General features: G+C 40.4%; 1 protein-coding gene across 3 annotated transcripts in view; it reads right to left on the reverse strand.

Moving 5' to 3' along the window:
* Positions 1-8,934: 8,934 nt before the first annotated feature.
* Positions 8,935-22,389, reverse strand: part of LOC138961663 (uncharacterized) — a 28,900-nt gene continuing 15,445 nt past the window's right edge. For all 3 annotated transcript variants that reach the window (XM_070333337.1, XM_070333335.1, XM_070333336.1), the window contains exons 2-3: positions 15,447-15,471; positions 8,935-13,769 (exon numbers count right to left, since the gene is read on the reverse strand). In XM_070333337.1, coding sequence (XP_070189438.1) covers positions 12,432-13,769; positions 15,447-15,467 — 1,359 coding nt within the window. In that variant the 5' untranslated portion in view covers positions 15,468-15,471 and the 3' untranslated portion in view covers positions 8,935-12,431. The remainder of the gene's footprint in view (positions 13,770-15,446; positions 15,472-22,389) is intronic.

The following is a 22,389-nucleotide window of genomic DNA, read 5'->3' on the forward strand; positions in this document are numbered from 1 at the left end:
CGTCTACAACAGGCGAAGTATTGAAGCTTTGGCTCACCTAAACCCGACGACTGAATATGTAAGTGATCCACGTGTGAAAACCGAAACAGAACAGCGCGATGACAGCCAACATTTCTATCCCCGACTGACAAACAGTAACACTGCATGCGAACTGACTTGGGTCAACGATCAAACCAGCACGGCCCGAACTGAATTTGTTGCGCTGCCATTATCGTGCGCAATTCTGGTAAAAATATAAACCCGGTATGCCGAATTGAATATAACGAAAGCCGATGTCAAATATACACAGGGATATTTTAAAATGACTTTCAAAATGTAAAAGCAGACAGCAGACCTTTTTATAAGCAATATGAATGACTGAATGTCCACATACAAGTCGAATGACGCCGTCCATTATGCTGACAAATGGGAACTAGCTTTGCGCATGAATTCATTGACATGAATTTCGACTGCGGAGGCTTTTGGCAAGCTGAAAACAGGCACGGGCAGGTTTTAGTGGAAAAAGTAAGTGTTTTTAATGAAAACGTCGGAGTAATGGGATAAATAGCTTACACACCTCGTCCTGAATATCTTGCATATTTTCCCTCGGGTCGATTTTCATGTATTACCTCGCCAAAGGCTCGGTAATACCTGAAAATCGACCCTCGGGAAAATATGCAAGATAATCAGAACTCGGAGTGTGTAACCTATATATATCATATCTATATGTTTTTGGAATCAGGAACCGACAAGGAATAAGCTGAAAGTGTTTTTAAACTGATTTCGAAAATGTAAATTTGATAATAATTTGTATATTTTTTATTTTCAGAGCTTGTTTTTAATCCAAATATAACATAATTATATGTTTTTGGAATCAGAAAATGATGGAGAATAAGATGAACGTAAATTTGGATTGTTTTATAAAATAAAATGTTTTTTTTTACATTTTTAAGATTTTTAATGACCAAAGTCATTAATTATTTTTAAGCCACCAAGCTGAAATGCAATACCGAAGTCCGGCCTTCGTCGAAGATTGCTTGGCCAAAATTTCAATCAATTTAATTGAAAAATGAGGGTGTGTCAGTGCCGCCCCAACTTTTACAAAAAGCCGGATATGACGTACAACATTTAGTCAAGCTCAGTCGAACTCACAGAATGAAACTGAACGCACTGCATTTTTTCACAATGACCGTACTCCGCCGCTTGTGCAAAACGGAGTGAAACTGACGAGCCTGTTCAGCGCTGTGGTGGTTTCGCTGTGCTGCATAGCATGCTTTTCTGTACCTCTCTTCGTTTAAACTTTCTGAGCGTGTTTTTAATCCAAACATATCATATCTATATGTTTTTGGAATCAGGAACCGACAAGGAATAAGATGAAAGTGTTTTTAACTCGATTTCGGAAATGTAATTTTGATCATAATTTTTATATTTTTAATTTTCAGAGCTTGTTTTTAATCCAAATATAACATATTTATATGGTTTTGGAATAACAAAATGATGAAGAATAAGATGAACGTAAATTTGGATCGTTTTATAAAAAAAATTTTTTTTTTACAATTTTCAGATTTTTAATGACCAAAGTCATTAATTAATTTTTAAGCCACCAAGCTGAAATGCAATACCGAAGTCCGGCCTTCGTCGAAGATTGCTTGGCCAAAATTGCAATCCATTTGATTAAAAAATGAGGGTGTGACAGTGCTGCCTCAACTTTTACAAAAAGCCGGATATGACGTCATCAAAGGTATTTATCGAAAAAAAGAAAACAATGTCCTGGGATATCATTTCCAGGAACACTCATGTAAAATTTCATAAAGATCGGTCCAGTAGTAGTTTGGTCTGAATCGCTCTACACACACACACGCACAGACAGACACAGACACACAAACACACACACAGACACACACACACATACACCACGACCCTCGTCTCGATTCCCCCTCTGTGTTAAAACATTTAGTCAAAACTTGACTAAATGTAACAAGTCGCGTAAGGCGAAAATACAACATTTAGTCAAGCTCAGTCGAACTCACAGAATGAAACTGAACGCACTGCATTTTTTCACAATGACCGTAGTCCGCCGCTTGTGCAAAACGGAGTGAAACTGAGGAGCCTGTTCAGCGCTGTAGTGGTTTCGCTGTGCTGCATAGCACGCTTTTCTGTACCTCTTCGTTTTAACTTTCTGAGCGTGTTTTTAATCCAAACATATCATATCTATATGTTTTTGGAATCAGGAACCGACAAGGAATAAGACGAAATTGTTTTTAAATCGATTTCGGAAATTTAATTTTGATCATAATTTTTATATTTTTAATTTTCAGAGCTTGTTTTTAATCCAAATATAACATATTTATATGTTTTTGGAATCAGAAAATGACGAAAAATATGATGAAATTGTTTTTGGATCGTTTAATAAAAAAATAATTTTAATTACAAGTTTCCGATTTTTAATGACCAAACTCACTTATTAGTTTTTAAGCCAGAAAACTGAAATGCAATACCAAACCCTGGCCTTTGTCGAAGATTGCTTTGCCAAAATTTCAATCAATTTGATTGAAAAATGAGGGTGTGACAGTGCCGCCTCAACTTTTACAAAAAGCCGGATATGACGTCATCAAAGGTATTATCGAAAAAAGGAAAAAAAACTTCCGGGGATATCATTCCCAGGAACTCTCATGTCAAATTTCATAAAGATCGGTCCAGTAGTTTAGTCTGAATCGCTCTACACAGACAGACAGACAGACAGACAGACAGACAGACAGACAGACAGACAGACAGACAGACACACACACACACACACACACACACACACACACACACACACCACGACCCTCGTCTCAATTCCCCCTCTACATGTTAAAACATTTAGTCAAAACTTGACTAAATGTAAAAAGGGAAACTGGATCACACTGGTTCACGATGGCTCAGGGGTAAGATATACCACGCAAAAATAAATTCTTTGAAAATTGCTCGCTCTTTACGTAGGGCACCTAGGATGTTCCCGTTTGGTGAGGGTTCAAATGGAAGGGTGTTTGTACTGTGTGTAAAAGCCTGACAGTATCTATATATTAATAAGACTTGTGTCTGTGTGTCTGTGTGTCTGTTCACGATGCGCGGCCAAGGTTCTCGATGGATCTGTTTCAAATTTGGTGGGCATATTCAGGTACACCCGGGACATGACACAACATGGTCGATATTTCAACACGTGCTCTCAGCGCGCAGCGCTGAACCGATTTTTTTTTTTCTGGATACACTACCAGTAACTCTTCCTTATCTTCTCCAGTGTTTGCAGCGTTTATCTCCCTTCCTTCGTGTGGCTTAAATCCATATTCCCGTTTCTATTTTTAGAAGGTCACTGTCGACAACGCTCAATCCATATTCCCGTTATACTATTTTTAGACTCTTCTCCTGTGTTTTGCGCGTTTATCTCACTTCCTTCGTGCGGTGCGCCGGCAAAGCCGGCATACACCCGGCAAAGCCGGGTCCCCGGCGCAGCCGGGTATTCGGCTCGACTTCTTCCCGGCGAAGCCGTACCCGGCGAAGCGGGTATTCATCTAGTCTGTGATGGTTTACGGGAGGCTTACTGTGCCTTTAAGAATGTGCACCCCATAGCAAGTCAACGCAGTGTTTGTTAAGGTTTCTCGTGATACACACGTAAACGTAAGCACATTTACTTACACACGTGCGCATTATGTTCGTTTTTGCACACACACACACACACACACACACACACACACACACACACACACACACACACACACACACACACACACACACACACACACACACACACACACACACACACACACACACACACACACACACACACACACACACACACACACTGTTTCACTCTCAAGATCTCTCTGTCCTCTCTCTCTCTCTCTCTCTCTCTCTTTCTTTCTTTCTTTCTTTCAAAGCTACTTCCTTTATCCTATACGTAAATCTGCTGCTTGTAAATAAAGTCGTGGAGGGTCTTGAGCTTGTTGCACAGTTGAATACATTGATTTTGGGAAGGGTAACTGTTAGTGATTGTTGGCCCCTCTGAAGACCTATGCCAGGCCTCATCGTGGCCAGAGGGTGACACCAGATTAGACTGAAGACCTATGCCAGGCCTCATCGTGGCCAGAGGGTGATACCAGAGTAGACTGGTGGCTGACTGGCACGGCACCGTTGCTTCTTCCCATTGCTGCTTTTCTTTTTGCTGTCCGTTTGTTGCTGTTACGGAATTCGTATGGCTTGCAAAACCCCCTTTGATGCAAAGCGAATTTAAATTACAGACAAATGAATGCGTGCATGCCAGAGCATTTTTATTGCATGTTGTTTTTACTAACATCAAGATTTATATAACGTTATGTTTTTGCTTGGTTGATGGTATCGAATTTACGCTGTTTAATGTTGCTTAATTTGTATTTACTTTGTCGAATGTTTTATGTTAAATTAAGTTGGCCGGTCGACACTGTCTAAACGTTCGACAAAGAACAAAAAAAAACACCACCACCCGATAATCTTTTCATAAAAAATCAAAAAACAAAACAAAGACAATGGATATATAGGCGTGTATGAAACGAAACTCATTTCGATGACGACATTTCTATTTACGTTTTTGTATCAAGTCGACACTTGACTAAATGTTTTGATATCGCTTCACGCGACTTGTTGTTTTATGCTGATAACTAGCTTGTTTTCTTGCGAAGAAGTTTCATTTCGTGTTTGGTAGTCCTTCTCTCTCAGGTTAACCGTTAGGCCTAATTAGAGTGAAATAGCTTTGACAGACATTCAGCAAAAATTAAATACAGAAAAAATCACAAAGGGTCCATATTAGGAGCCTGGGCGCCTAATATGGACCAGTGAAGCGGCCTTCACGTATCACTGTAAAAAGCCCCCTATACTTCAAAATAACATGATACAACTTATGCTTAGTGTACAAGTCAGACTAATTCAAATATGCTTTAGATTTATCCGTTTCGGGTTGATGAGAGCAATATTTGAAGCACACCAGGGAACTAAAAAAAGTTTATGAATAACAGAGTGAAAATAAGTGAAATTATCAACTTCCACGAAAAGAAGACTTTTTGTTATATTTGTTTAAAATCTCGAGGGCTAATAATAGGTTATTTCCAGCAAGTTTCTTAATGAATTAATAAAACCAGCCTTTAGCTTTTATTTTCTTCGATTTGTTGAAGGTGGTCCATATTAGGGGACTCGCACATACTTTGAAATTTTGCTATTATTTTTTGTTTGCAGCAGAAACTCGGGGTCAACACTGCTAAAATGTAACCAATGCGGCCTTAGCTGTCATAAATAGCAATTTTTGTGTGATAAAAACCTTGGCTGTGGACAGAAACGAGTCCGTTTTAGGCGGCAAATTTAGATAGAACGCTGCCAAAAGTGAAAAAAAGAGAAAAAGCCTAACGGTTTTGAGATTTGTGTTTCTGCAACTGTTTTGACATGTGCAAGTTATCCAGAGAGGGTGAATACAGCGAATAAGTAGAGGTTACATGCCGAGTCTCAGTGATTATTAAAAATAATGGTCGAAGTTAGCGGATCATGAAAAATGCGAGCTTTAGCGAGCTTTTTCATGACCGCGAACTGAGACCATTATTTTTTATAATCACTGAGACGAGGTGTGTAACCTCTTTATTCCTCCTTTCTTCAGTTATTCAAAGAAAAGAGGAGTTTTTTTGCGAAAGTTTGATCGAATCCTATTCACTCAACCAGTCAACCTGCGCAGGCGATCGATTAATGCGCGGTTGTATAGTTCCGTGCAAATCATTCCATTCTGTTAACACTTCTTGTCAGTTTTCCTATTTTGGACTAAAAATCAAGTATGCTGTTATTCTGCTGTGGCAGCAAAGGCAGATATTGTGTGTTCTGTATATGTTTTGGTATCGCTTAGGATAATGTTCTTTCGTCAAATGGGACTAGCAGACGAACTTTTGCACCCGTGTTCCAACGTTAAAAACTGTATGAAGTTCAGTTTTCTGGGGAAAATAGTGTATGAAACCGCTTTATGTTGTTTAAATTGATGAGATGTGTGCATTTGGTTGCGTGTGATCTGTTTATTAAATGAAATATTGTTGAAAACTGACCGTCGGATTGCAGTCTGTTGTCGAAGAAACTGAGTGAAAAGAAATTTGAAAGGGGAACTACTCTTGTCGCTAGACAAAGTATGAGAGTTACTTGCCTTGGGAATTTGCTTGTGATGAACGGTTTGTGCACAGCAGATCTAGATTCATAAAACAACCAAACTCATGGATTTTATATGGAGATTCATGTGTTCAAGCCTGTAGTTGTTAATTTAAATGCGGTATGTTTGTATTGTTTGCTCCAGAGATGTATACTTCGTACATTAGAGCGTTCGGAACTTTTCAGTCGCAAAAGTAGTACCGACGCAGAACAGCTTCTCAACCCATTGCGCTATCGAGGATTCAGGCTGTTGCTGGGTCGTTATTTGTTTGGTTGCTGGGTGTTTATCGAAAAATAACTAGCTCTACAAGTTTACAGAGGTAAAGAAGCAGAGGGGGGAATAAAACTTTTTTGAGCGCTCTAGCGCCGTTAGTTTGTCAGAACAGGAGGTAGTCCATATTAGAAGCCGGTCCATATTGGGAGCACTTCCCCTATATTAGTCCCTCTCTGGGCGAGGGCTGGTTAAAAAAAAAGCTCGTTTATAATTATTGCTTATGCCACAACCCTCGAAAGATAAAATATGATTTAATTGATTTGATTTGATCTCTCTCTCTCTCTCTCTCTCTCTCTCTCTCTCTCTCTCTCTCTCTCAACAGCAGTCTGGTGACTACCCCATGGTCTACATGCGACAGTCCAACGCCATGCACAGTCAACGCTGTGCCAGCAACCCTGTGCCCCACAGACAGCCAGTCAGTCGGGGGCCACACTATCATGTGCCTCCCTATGCGGCCCGTTCGCCGCAGCATAATCAACTCCGTGACAGCCAGGCAGTCAGTCAATGGCCGCACTTTCAAGTGCCTCCTTAAGCCTGGCAATGTGCAGCGCCCCAGCCTCCTCCTCGACCCATGCTGCCTCCACCCTACATGCTTCAGCCACACCGGCACTCAGTGCCACTCCACAATTCATACACTCATTCATACACACCCATACCCCCGCAGCTCCAACAGTGTTTTACTCCACACAACTACCACAGCACAGGTGCCTCTACACTCGTGTAATTAGAAGTGCCATCAGTGTTTCCCTCCACACGGCTACCCTCAGCACATGTGCCGCTTCTCTTGTGTAATCGGCTAAATACTGAATGTGTAGACACATTATTTTGTAAGAACACAAGAGTGAAGAATAACTATGCATCATTCTAGACGTGTGGGTATGTGTGTGTATGGGTGTATGTGTATGTGTGTGTGTGTGTGCGTGCGTGCGTGCTAGCACGCAGGGGTGTAGGAGAGAAAGTTAGAGAGAAACTTTACTGCATTATGTGGTCATTCGTCCTTGTCGTAACTGTGTTCATAACTTTACTATTTTACAAACGTTGCCCTTGTGCAAGGGTGTGAGCATACTCGCGCGGCCTTCATCATATTGAGGAATCTTCAAACTAACTTTGTTAACTGTTTGTTCTACACTGAGCTGCAGCTAAATTCGTGACCTGACTTGAACGTGCTCGCTTCTCATAAGTGCCTCAGGTAGGTCACGCTATATGGACGGCATTGTGCGTTGTCGTGCCCTGAAGCCATAGGCTTTTTTCATCCGCATGGAAAGCGGCTGGTGTTTGGACGATATTATAGTGTGACCACGCGATGCATGAATGAGATTCTACTTCTCTGTGCAAGACTTATACTCCTTTACAGCATTAACTTTGACAGTGAGCTGATATTTGCATGAACTACCGGCTCTGGGCCGAGTTTGTGAACTTTAACCAGTGACTGAATTTCACCAGGACTGTTCAGCATAAACTGCTTTTAACCTTGTGTCTCCTTGTTTTCTGTGAACATTTTGTTCATCTTGTATTTAAGCTTACATTATCTAGTATCCTGCGTTTGTTGTGGGAGTTGCTTTACCTTTTTTTCGGTTACCCTTCACCCTTCATTTTTAAGCAACAATTTGTTTCTTTATTTTTGATAGTATACCTTTGTGTGCTGCTATCTTATTCTGTATCATCCTGTTCTAAATCAGTAGCAACTATAGTTACTCTGATCTATCCCGGGAGTGTACAGTGGTGAATGCCAATTAATCCGACTTGTTTGTTACAATATTGCACTTCGTCCTAATGTCAACAACATCAAACACTGTTCTCCGTATAGGGCATGTAAATATTTATCATTTAGTCAACAAAGTACATGATGTCTGTGTATTGCTGAACCAGCAACCAGAGCTGGTACAACTCTTCGGTGTAAGTGAAACGCGTCTAGATTCGCGTATAATTATTAGACAGCCTTGTTAACATTCCGAATTATTCGGTTTTACGACGGGACAATGCACGAGTAGGCCAAACAGGCATCGCTCTTTATGTTCACCAGTCCATTGCTGGCATTGTCAAACGTAGAACCGATCTTGAAGATGACAATGTTGAATGTCTGTGGTTGGAACTGAAACAGGACAAATCCTCTCCCTTGCTTATTGGATATCTGTATCGTAACCCTGCTGAAACGTCAAGGTGGATTGATGATTTTGTTTCTATGATGGACAGAGTGAAGGCTCGTGACGAAAATGTTGTATTGCTTGGCGATTTTAACATTAACCTACTCAGGCCTCAAACAACTTGGTGCTCAACCACTGCTCTGTTTGGCCTTCATCAGCTAATCGAAACCCCTACAAGAGAAACAAATACTTCATCAACCCTTATTGATCATATCTATACTGATAGTAAGAATATCGTTGCAAATGCGCAAGTAGTGCATTCCAGTTCTAGTGACCATCATTCTGTTTTTTGCTCGGTTTCTCTTAGATTGCCAAAATCACGTCATAAAGGCCACACAACAATCGAATACAGAAGTTTCAAGTATTTTGATGAATCTACCTTTTTCTTTGACCTTAACCAAGCCCCATTTTATAGCGTATTCAATTGCAGTGACGCAGAGGGCGCTTGCAATACTTTTCACGATATTTTGTGTTCTATAATTGATAAACACGCACCACTACGTCAGCATAGAGTGAAACATCCCCAGCTTCCCCCTTGGTTAACCTCAGACATTATCGAGGCTATGGCGATGCGGGATCATTTCAAAGAGCGCAACATGAAAACAGAGTATAAACTGCAAAAAAATAAAGTTTTGGACACAGTGAGACAAGCAAAGACAGAGTATTTTAATAAACTAATATCTGAAAAAAAGGATACAGCTACAATCTGGCGAGCAGTGAATGAAATTCTTGATAAATCTAGAAAGGGATCAACCAATTCTCATTCACAAATATCTCCAAATGATTTTAACAAACACTTCATTTCGCTAGCAGACAACCTAAAATCTTGTCTCAATCAGAATGATTCCCTTGATACGGATGATTGTCTTGAAAAATTAAAAACATTCTGTGGACAAAAGTTGAATCAAACTGACACGTTTTCTATTCCTCCAATCTCAGTGCACGAGGTAGGAAAACTGATAGAACAAATGGCGAACAAGAAGTCAATGGGTCCAGATAAGATTCCAGTCAAGCTGCTGAAACTTGCTTTACCTTACATTGTCGATTCCCTAACTTATGTTTATAACCTGAGCATACAACAAAACGTGTTCCCTTCTATTTTAAAGTGTGCAAAGGTATTACCACTTCCAAAAAATAAGGATCTTACAGACCCAAACAACTTTAGACCTATTTCCCTCTTACCTGTTTTATCTAAACCCTTAGAAAAGCACATACAAAAACATTTACTGGCATATATGGAACAAATGAATCTGTTTCATCCTTTTCAGTCTGGATTCCGCTCGAAGCATTCCTGCCACACCGCCTTAAGCTCTTTATGCGAGACTTGGCTCTCAGCAATAAACAAAGCAGAAATAACGGGAGCGTTGTTTCTGGACTTTAAGAAAGCCTTTGACCTAGTAGATCACTCGCTTCTACTGAAGAAATTAAAGTGCTATTTAAAGGCCTGTGCCTTTTTTGAATCGTATCTTTCAAAACGGAAACAGTATGTGTCCATTACTAGTAACTGTAAAACTTCGTCAAACGAGTTTGTCAGGAGTGTCCCTCAAGGGTCTGTATTAGGACCTATCTTGTTCTGTATTTATATAAATGACTTACCCCTTCATGTGTCCGATGAAAAAGTTAGATGTGAGTTCTTCGCGGATGACTCTTCTGTTCACACCAGTCAAAAATCTTTGGAGTCCGTCAACTCTTCTCTTCAAACAAGTGTGGATGAAATCACTGAGTGGTGCGTTTCTAATGCAATGATCATTCATCCGATTAAAACAAAGAGTATGGTGATAACCACGAGACAAAAACACCAGTTAAGTCCTTTACTATTACAACTGTCAGTTGGCTCAACTCAAGTGCAGCAAGTTAGGGAACATAGACTATTAGGTGTTACCATTGATCAAGAGTTGAAATGGCAAACTCATCTGAGTAATATTTGCAAAGTAGTATCAAAGAATTTGTACCTGTTATCAAAATTAAGGCATTACGCCGATTCTGAAGCACTCAAAATGTTCTATTACGCCCACATACTGCCTCATATAAACTTCGCTTCAACACTTTGGGATAACTGCAGTGACGTTCATTTACAAAGACTCAATTCCCTACATCGCCGAGCTGCAAAACTTATTCTGCATGATTTGAATAGGTCCACGGATGATAAACTAAAGCTCCTGAATTTCCTCCCCTTGAAAGATCAGTTGACGTTAAACAAGGCTGTGTTCATGTATAAAATTCTAAATGACGACTGTCCTAAATATTTGCAATCACATTTCAAACATGCCACAAAAAGATATGGGTCCCAAAAAATCATCCCTCCTATACCTCGCATAGACCTCTATAAATCGAGCTTTGCCTTCTCGGGAGCGTTTCTCTGGAACTCCTTCCCCCAACAGATCTTTCTTTCTTTCTTTCTTTATTTGGTGTTTAACGTCGTTTTCAACCACGAAGGTTATATCGCGACGAGGGAAAGGGGGGAGATGGGATAGGGGAAAGGGAGGGGGGGAGATGGGATAGAGCCACTTGTTAAGTGTTTCTTGTTCACAAAAGCACTAATCAAAAAATTGCTCCAGGGGCTTGCAACGTAGTACAATATATGACCTTACTGGGAGAATGCAAGTTTCCAGTACAAAGGACTAAACATTTCTTACATACTGCTTGACTAAAATCTTTACAAACATTGACTATATTCTATACAAGAACCACTTAACAAGGGTAAAAGGAGAAACAGAATCCGTTTGTCGCCTCATACGACATGCGGGGTGCAGAGAAATAAGGATGTGGAAAAGAAGACTTTTGGTAAGTGAAATAAAGGTGATGGATCCAGTCAGGTAGAAATAAGACAAGAAAAGAATTGGAAAACTGCAGGGAATAGTAGGGAGAGTTTTCTTGGAAGGAAATATAGGTGAAAGGACTGGTAAGGCACAAAAAAAATAGTCTGTTTACGGTAACCCGACCGACCCTATTTTTTTCACGCGACCCTAGACTTTTTTTTTTTGGCATTTGGGGAAAAAAAAAAAAAAAAAAAAAAAAAAAAAAAAATCTTGTTTTTTTGCAAAATAACGTAAAAATATGGTTTTTTGGAAAAAAAAAAATAAAAAAAATCTCGACCTACCGACCCTATTTTTTTGGCCTATGTTACCGTAAACAGACTTATTTTTGTTTGTTGCCTAAGGCAGAAATAAGACAAAAGAAGAGAAGAAACAGAACCGTTAGTCGCCTCTTACGACATGCTGGGTAGCATCGGGTAAATTCTTTCTAGTCCCAACCAATATGGGACTCCCCCTAACCCGCGGGGGGTCCCCCAACAGATAAGAAATGCAACTTCAGTGAAAATGTTTAAGAGACAGGCACGTTCACACATCATTCGTGAATGAAATGTCTTGTTTGATTGTTATTTTGTTGAACATTGTGTACTAGTGTTAACGGATGTGTAGCTGATTTGAGCAACTTAATTCTCAAAATGAAAGGTTTAACTGTGTCAATGTAATTTTGTAATTTTTGAGTTCTCCCTATATAATTCCTTAAATGCACATTGTGTTGCAATCCATACAATGTAATTCTGTATCTTAAATGATTGAATTTTTATTTTTTATATCCGTCTGTCTTTATGTGTTGTATAAAGGACAGGTTGGAAGAATAGGCTTTGCCTAAAACCTTTATCCTTTTGTAATAAAGTTCTGAGTCTGAGTCTCTCTCTCTTTCTCTCTCTATCTCTATCTCTCTCTCTCTTTCTCTCTCTCTCTTTCTCTCTCTCTCTTTCTCTCTCTCTCTCTTTCTCTCTCACTTTTATTCTTGCTTATCTATTACCCTCGATAATAAAGATTTTGTCTTGTCTTGTCTTGTCTCACCAATCCCACAGTTTACCCCATGACGTGATACAGCTGTCTGAGATGACGCCGCTGACACTGGATGAGCTGTCCCGTCATCAGGAGACAGTACAGTCCGCTGTCCGTGCCCCGGAAGTAGGCCGCCTGGCGACTCAGACCACTCATACTGACCACCAGCACGTCACAGCGAGCCATCAGCTGCTGGTCAACCAGCACCTTGGTGAAGCCCTCACACAGCTGCTGTCCCCGTTGTCCGCCCTTACTGTCCACGTGCACGAACTGACCGCTGGTTCGGACGAATCGCGCGCCAAACACCTCCTCAGCCTGGTCAATGTACACATTGGAGTCGGACGTGACGAAGAAACGGTAGTTGTCTGCCTTGGCGTAGGAAGGGGGTAGGGCAACAGTGGCGGTGGCGTTGGAAGGGGGGAGGGCGGCGGTGGCGGTGGTGACGTTGAACAGGGGACTGGCGGGGTCGAGACTCTGCAGAAAGCGCAGCACGGTGTGTCCGTGGTCCGTGGTGTGACGCCTCACGGTGTCGTGCAACATCTCCGAGTTGCTGGCGAAGCGCACGTGCCCACACAGCAGCCTGTCGTCCGGGGAGGGTTTGGCTGAGGCGAGCGCGGACTGCAGAGCGCGGTCAACACGTGGGGCCGGTCTGAACAGCTGGTGGAAGATCCGCGCGAAGATCTGGTCGTTGGTGAGGGGCCGCATCCACTGTAACTGTCTCTCGTATCGCGCGTTCTTCTTCAGCAGGTCGAAGTAGTCCAGGTTGGCCTTGAAGAGAGTCACGCGTGCTGTGAAGACCTCGCTGAAGTTGACAGACGGCATGCTGTTGTAGAACGCCACCGACCCGAGCCTGTTGTACATCTTGGCGTCAGACTTCAAGTCCAATGAGTCGGGCAAGTCCCAGGGCACCTCAGCGGGCAACAGGAACTCTCTCAGCGGGCACGGGATGTCGTTGATCCGGATCCCGAACCGTCGATGAGTCAGGTTAGCGATGACGTAAGCAATGGCGATTCCCTTGAGCCGGTCGGCCCAGCCGCCGCATGCCCCCTTGCAGTCATAGATCATGTAGCGGTCAGTGGCCAGAGGGGGTTGAGACGGCTTGCCCCCCGCTGTCACGTTGTCTTCCTTGTGGGTCCCTTGTGACGGTTTACTCAGCGCTGTGACGTTGTCTTCGTTGTAGGACCCCTGTGACGGCTTACCCTCTATGACGGCATTGTGTGATGTCACCATGTGTCGCAGCGCAGTGACGGAGTCTATAGGGGCCAGTTGTGGTGCGGCGTTTTGTCCGGGGAGTCGGAGCGTCCACCACTGGGTGTAAAAGATCACTGTCACTGCCGACAGCACGATCACCAGGCTGGCCAGCTGAAAAACACACAGAAAGAACACTACATGTACATGGCTTGCTGTGTCATATCAGCTGAAACACACACACAAAGAACACTACATGTAAATTGCTTGCTGTGTCATACCAGCTGAAACACACACAGAAAGAACACTACATGTACATGGCTTGCTGTGTCATATCAGCTGAAACACACACACAAAGAACACTACATGTACATGGCTTGCTGTGTCATATGAGCTGAAACACACACACAAAGAACACTACATGTACATGGCTTGCTGTGTCATATCAGCTGAAACACACACACAAAGAATACTACATATACATGGCTTGCTGTGTCATATCAGCTGAAACACACACACAAAGAACACTACATGTACATGGCTTGCTGTTTCATATCAGCTGAAACACACACACAAAGAACACTACATGTATATTGCTTGTGTCATATCAGCTGAAACACACACACAAAGAACACTACATGTACATTGCTTACTGTGTCATACCAGCTGAAACGCACACAGAAAGAACACTATATGTAAATTGCTTACTGTGTCATACCAGCTGAAACGCACACAGAAAGAACACTACATGTACATGGCTTGCTAGCTGTGTCATGCCAGCTGAAACACACACACAAAGAACACTACATGTACATGGCTCGCTGTGTCATACCAGCTGAAACACACACAGAACGAATACTACATGTACATGGCTTGCTATGTCATACCAGCTGAAACACACAAACAAAGAACATTACACGCACATGGCTTGCTATGTCATACCAGCTGAAACACGCACACAAAAAACACTACCAGGACATGGCTTGTTGTGTCATATCAGCTGAAACACACAGAAAGAACACTACATGTACATGGCTTGCTGTGTCATACCAGCAGAAACACACACACACAAAGAACACTATATGTAAATTGCTTGCTGTGTCATACCAGCTGAAACACACAGAAAGAACACTACATGTACATGGCTTGCTGTGTCATACCAGCAGAAACACACACACACAAAGAACACTTTATGTAAATTGCTTGCTGTGTCATACCAGCTGAAACACACACACAAAGAACACTACATGTACATGGCTTGCTGTGTCATACCAGCAGAAACACACACACACAAAGAACACTTTATGTAAATTGCTTGCTGTGTCATACCAGCTGAAACACACACAGAAAGAACACTACATGTACCTGGCTTGCTATGTCATACCAGCTGAAACACACACAGAAAGAACACTATATGTACATGGCTTGCTGTGTCATACCAGCTGAAACACGCACACAAAAAACACTACATGGACATGGCTTGCTGTGTCATACCAGCTGAAACACACACAGAAAGAACGCTACATGTACATGCCTTGCTGTGTCATACCAGATTTACAGGCGTTTTTTGTTTTAAATATTGAAATGCGAGTGAAAGCGATACGACTTGAATGCAGTCATGTGTGTTAGTGTTAGTGTCAGTGTTAATGTTAGTGTGTGTTTGTATCAATAAGACAGATAGGCCGGCGACCAAGGTATATTTATACATCAAGGAAAACAGACAGGTACGTAAATACTACACAATTAATACGCATGAAGTCATATACAAGCAAACAAACAAAAAAACAATAATAAAACAAACCAAAGAGAAACAAATAAACAAAGCTTGGTAGTTAAACCTGTCGCTCTTACCTTCTTGAATGACGTGCGCATCCTCCTGAAAACAGACGAAGACTCAAAATCACTATCTTCACTCTCTCTCACTCTCCCCCCCCCCCTCTCTCTATAAAAAAAAATTTAATTACCATTTTCAGATTTTTAATGACCAAAATCATTAATTAATTTGTAAGCCTCCAAGCTGAAATGCAATACTAAAGTCCGGCCTTAGTGGAAGATTGCTGTGCCAAAATTTCAATCAATTTATTGAAAAATGAGGGTGTGACAGTGCCGCCTCAACTTTTTACAAAAAAACCGGATATGACGTCATCAAAGACATTTATAAAAAAAAAAACAGTCTGGGGATATCATACCCAGGAACTCTCATGTAAAATTTCATAAAGATCGGTCCAGTAGTTTACTCCGAATCGCTCTACACACACACACGCACAGACAGACAGACACACACACACACACAGATACACCACGACCCTCGTCTCGATTCCCCCTCTATGTTAAAACATTTAGTCAAAACTTGACTAAATGTAAAAACGAGAAATGATAGGGACACGAACTCAAGAGGATGCTTATATTACGTGCCACAAGTCTGTGCTGTACATGCCCTGCTTGGTTTGTTTTTATCTTGTGTCATAATGGTATGTTAATATTTTCAAACAAAAATGACAGTATAAGAGATATACAGAGAAAAGGAGAGAGAGAGAGAGAGAGATGAGTGTCATAATGTACCTTGTAATGTACTCCTTTTGATTTTATGTTAACAATTCTATAAAACATGACAGTATAGGAGAGAGATGTGAGTGTCACAATGTACGTTTTAATGTACTCGTTTAGATTTTATGTTAACAATTTTATGAAACATGACAGAATAAGAGAGAGAGAGAGAAAAAAAGAGAAAAATAAGAGTGTTTCACTTGCATTAATATAAGGAAACCAGAATCATTAAATGGTTCACAGGCAACCAACAAAGCACTTGTTTCCCTTCAAATGTGTTTCAGTAAATTTGCGAATTTACTGCCCCTTGAAATCAGGAAATTAGAATTTTTAGGAAATTTGTGAAATCCCTGAGTGAAACAGGAAATTCACAAATTTACTGAAATTTTCAGGGATTTCGCAAATTTCCTGGTTTTGAGAATTTACTGTAACATATATATATGACGGCCATACCACGTTGAAAGCACCGGTTTTCGTCCTACATGTAAATCTGAATGTTGAACTTAATGCCGCATGTACACTTTTGGAGTTCTGCTGCATTTACACCAGCATCTTTCAGACCAACACTCTCACACAAGGCCGCTTTGCAAGTGCATTCTGGTCACATTCAAGTCGACTGAAATTAACCATACTGAAATGTCCTCACAATGTTATTTGTCTGGCAGATGCAATCATAAAAAAATAAAGATTGAAACACGTACAATTATAAATACTCAACATCCAAAATTGTGAAGGACACTAAATGACAAACAGAAAAAATTCAGTTACATTCTCAAAAGGAGCCAGTCTGTCCATCATACTTTTGATTGTATGTTTGATTTTACTAGTCTGATTAGTGTAAACTATTTTATGACGTATGCAACCTGTACCCCTGCGGGTTACCCGTGGGAGTTATGAGCAGCTGAGTGCGACTTGAATGCACCTTCCTCCCTAATATTTTGGACTTTTCGTGACTGATTCAACTGAAATTTAGCTTGAACTTAAGACATATTTATCATTCGGAATGTTTGCTCCAACTTCCATACAAATTAACTATTTATTTTCAAAGCTATAAAGCCAAACAAAGCTAGAATGACCACTTGATCGCTAAGCCTAGCTGGCCTTTTTTCACCTAAGCCAAACACCATTGGGCGGATAGGCGTAGTGGTTAGTGTGCTAGCCTATAACGCTGACCCTTTGTGGGATCGACTCTCACTCAGTGTACCTGATACTAGTTTATTTATTTATTTATTAGCTGTTGCTTTTTGGGTCCAAATCAGGACCCCACAAGTTTAACATTATACAAATTTAAATTAAACCAATTTCAAAAAAACAAAGTCAATGTATCACAGTAAAATTATTATCACAGTATGTAAAACTATTATCACAGTCGTGGCACCATGGTGCCTCTTCTCTTCTCTTTTAAGCAGGTGAACATGTTATATAAGTGTAACCAGTGTGTAACCTAGCCAAAACACTTTCTTTTTATCTACTTGAAGCCATCAAAACCATACAAGATACGCCCTGAGAATAATGTGTCAGCCACTCATCCCCTGGTCACACATGACAAACTCGGGATTCACCATATTTTGGGAAAAAAAGGTGGAGAATTTTATGGGTTAGAAAAGGTAAGTGAAAGGGCTTAGGGGAGGCAAAAATAGAGAAGAGACAAGAAAAAGATCCTAATTAGGTTCATGGTATCGAGAGTGATGCGACCTTCTCTCAGAAGTTAGTAGAGAAAGCTCCCCCATCCACCAGCCGAGGGACGCGCCACTACGCCAATTAGGGGGCGCGAGGTGATACTAGTTTGAGCGCTGTGTAGTTTAACCAGCTCAAAACAGGTGGTTGTGTAATGTGTACAATAAAAACAAAATTAAGGGTCTTTTTCTCGGTAAAAGTGCTGGTAGCTGTTATCAGAGCGTGAGCAATAGAAAAGTGATTTATTATCATTATTATTCAGGGTCAGAGAGGGTGAAAGCAGCTAAGAAAAGGAGATGAGCATTGCCTTCTGAAAGCATGTAAACTGCAAGGCATTGCTATGTGAATGCTATGACAACAACCGACTCTGTCAAGAGCATCTACTGGAGGGTGAAGATGCTAGTACATGTATATTGTATGCATAAATATGATTTATGTAGAAAAATATTTCTGATGTTTTCATTTTTTTATTTCTAGGATGACACGAACTAAGATGTAAAGTCCATCCCACCACTCGATAACATCAACAAGCCTGAAAAATAGCGCTTCGCTACAAAAAATAAAAACACGAAGCAGCCTAAATTTATTTCAAGAGGACGACAACATCTGAGCTTTAATGCATAAACAAGCCACATGCACCCATGCCCTCTGAAGCTTTCTGAATATACACATAAAGTGCTCTCAAATAGAAGTAAATGCGGTTGTAGTTTTTGAAGAAAAAACACACATAAAAAACACATACTCTTGCACACAACAAACATATGAAGAAAAGTAAGAAGTTCTCGCAAGTAACAGGTTACATGTCTGATGGGGAAAATGTGACCATTCTAGTCATTGATCTGTGTAAACTAAGCATGCACCATATACCTCAAACCAAGATAGTGACTTAAGGATTATGTTTATATAACTTAGAAATGTGTTGAATATGGGCTACGAATACACTTTATTGTCATGAAACGTAGTGTTTATAAGACACGGGAAGATAAATAACCAAATGATTACATTGTTTCTTTTTTTTGGAAGCAATTATAATTATACAAATTCTCCCAATTTAGTTTGTACTTTGTCTACTTGCAAAAGTTGACTTGGTACATCATATGAATATATAGGTCGATTAATTTCACTCATGAAAGATTTTCGTAATTGGTTGTTTTCTATGCAGTTATCTAAAAAAATTATTTCATCTTCTATTGCTCCACATGTTTCACATAATCTATTTTTCCTGACTGACTGACTATTAGGGTTTAACGTCCTCTTAGACCAACTGGTCTATATTGGGACAGGTATTGGTAATACGTTGAAGTTATGGTGTGATACTTTGATTCGAGCAAGCCCGCTGTGGCTGTCTTCTTCGACACACCAGCATTGGGTTTGTCTCGTCAAAGTATCGAAATACGATCATGATAATCGGAGACGAGAGATGATGCATGCGTGTCTTCGTGTTTTCCAAGCACTGAGACTTTCGCTGTGAATGTGGGATGTGTGCACACGGGGGTGTTCGGACACCGAAGAGAGTCTGCACAAAGTTGACTCCGAGAAATAAATTTCTCGCCGAACGTGGGGATCGAACCCACGCTATTTTTCCTAGGTGTATTGCTGTATCTACCAGTTTCAATTTTCAGGTCGTGGGCACTTACTCTTACTTTACACAACGATTGTTTATATTTTCTTTGTTTTATGCATAACAAATATAGTTACGTTTTATAATTTGTTACTATTCTTTGATAAAAATTTAACTTTGGTGAACTTTTTATTTGACCTTTCCAGAATTGTATATATTGGAGTTCCAATTTTTGACATATAACATATTTTAACCTTTTGACATTAAAAGTGGATTGATTTTTCCACACATGATCTAATCCAATGACTTCTTAGAATTGTTTTACAAATGATATCCATGGATATGTTTCACTGCCTTTGGTGTACATAAGATTATATACTTTGCTCAGATGAGATGTTTTTGGAAGATCCAATATGTGTAACCAGTACGCAGTGATATTACATATTATGTTAATGCTAACTGGGAATCTTCCTAATTCTCCTAGTACTGGTACTACCATAGTTTTCTTATGTACCCCAAGAATGTGATTACAGAATTTTGAATGAACTTTTTCATGTTGATATTTACAAGTCGTGCATTCTTTAAACATTTTTGATAAATCTAATAGTTCATTTGTATTAATCTGGTGTGGAAACCAGATTTCTGCACCATATGTTGATATTGGTGAAATCAAACTAACATACAATTGTAACATAACTTTTATGTTGATATCAGTTCACGGAACGTTCGACGTAAAGCATGAAGTGCTTTGTTTGCTTGTTTGCTCAGATGATCTTGTGCTCTATTTAGATTGCCGTTTTTATGTAGTACAACTCCCAAATATTTATATTGTTTAGCTGTTTGAATAATGTCTTCTCCACAATGAAAATATATTGGCACCTTTGGATCTATTTTTGAAAATACTATTACTTTGGTTTTGTCTCTGTTTGTCTGTAATCCCCATTTTTGGCAATACTCATATAAGTAATCTAGTTTCCGCTGTAGGCCTCAGGGGCGGATCAGTTGCTTTGTAAGGGGGGGGGGCACTTTGAATCGAAAGTGAATGTGATGGGCGCGAAGCGCCCGAATTTGCTAGGGGGGTCCGGGGGCATGGCCCCCCGGAAAAAATGTTTGCCCAAAGAAGCAAAATGGTGCCATCTGGTGCCATTTGAACTTAGAAATGGTCATAGAATCAGCATAGAAAAACCTTTTTTTTTTCTTCATTCTTTTTTTTTCTTTTTTTTCGGGGGGGGGGGGGGGGGCACGTGCCCCCTGTGCCCCCCCCCCCTCGTCCGCCCCTGGGCCTTTCTTTGTAGATGAAAAAATAACTAAATCATCAGCATATAAAAGACATGAAATTCGATCATTCGAATGAGTTTCAATTTTGGGGGAATCATTATCCAAGAAGTTTTGTGTAATTGTACTTTTTATATTTAGTCAAGTTTTGACTAAATATTTTAACATCGAGGGGGAATCGAAACGAGGGTCGTGGTGTATGTGCGTATGTGTGTGCGTGCGTGCGTGCGTGCGTGTGTGTGTGTGTGTGTGTAGAGCGATTCAGACTAAACTACTGGACCGATCTTTATGAAATTTGACATGAGAGTTCCTGGGTATGAAATCCCCGAACGTTTTTTTCATTTTTTTGATAAATGTCTTTGATGACGTCATATCCGGCTTTTCGTGAAAGTTGAGGCGGCACTGTCACGCCCTCATTTTTCAACCAAATTGGTTGAAATTTTGGTCAAGTACTCTTCAACGAAGCCCGGGGTTCGGTATTGCATTTCAGCTTGGTGGCTTAAAAATTAATTAATGACTTTGGTCATTAAAAATCTGAAAATTGTAAAAAAAAATAAAAAATTTATAAAACGATCCAAATTTACGTTTATCTTATTCTCCATCATTTGCTGATTCCAAAAACATATAAATATGTTATATTCGGATTAAAAACAAGCTCTGAAAATTAAATATATAAAAATTATTATCAAATTTTTTTTTTCGAAATCAATTTAAAAACACTTTCTTCTTATTCCTTGTCGGTTCCTGATTCCAAAAATATATAGATATGATATGTTTGGATTAAAAACACGCTCAGAAAGTTAAAACAAAGAGAGGTACAGAAAAGCGTGCTATCCTTCTCAGCGCAACGAATACCCCGCTCTTCTTGTCAATTCCACGTGTTCTGTGAGTTCGACAGCTACTTGACTAAATATTGTATTTTCGCCTTACGCGACTTGTTATCTTATTGTATTGTATTGTACTATGTAATTGTACGTTTCATTGTGCCTTCCTGGGTTTTTTGTGGTTTTTTTGAAGATGCAGACACACCAAAGCCGCCAGACCACATCACAAACAGAACTCTACAATCCACAGGTGTTGCCCATACACACACACACACACACACACACACACACACACACACACACACACACACACACACACACACACACACACACACACACACACACACACACACACACACATACACACAGACAGAAGCCGTATATATATATGTATATCTATATCTATAAGTATATAGAGATAGATGACAGTGTATTTTTCGCTTGGCTATAAATTGATTCCACCTTTGCACTTTTACAGTGAGGACAACTTACGGGTGCAAGGAAAGCGTTCTGGACAGTGCAGTGACATTCTAAAAATAGTACCGTAGTAACGGGAATATGGATTGACGAAGGATTTGAGATTAACGCTGAAAACACTGGAGAAGATAAGGAAGAGTTACTGGGAATGGATCCAGAGAAAAACCGAAATCGGTTCAGCGCTGCGCGCTGAGAGCACGTGTTGAAATATCTCATCGACCAGGTTGTGTCCGGGGTGTAGCTGAATATGGCCACCAAATTTGAAAGAGATCCATCGAGAACTTTGGCCGTGCATCGCGGACACACACACACACACACACACACACAGACACAAGTCGTATAAATATATAGATATATATACGACGTGTGTCTGTGTGTGTGTGTGTGTGTGTGTGTGTGTGTGTGTGTGTGTGTGTGTGTGTGTGTGTGTGTG

Source organism: Littorina saxatilis, linkage group LG3, assembly GCF_037325665.1.
Source record: "Littorina saxatilis isolate snail1 linkage group LG3, US_GU_Lsax_2.0, whole genome shotgun sequence".
In the NCBI taxonomy this organism is placed as follows: Eukaryota; Metazoa; Mollusca; class Gastropoda; order Littorinimorpha; family Littorinidae; genus Littorina; species Littorina saxatilis.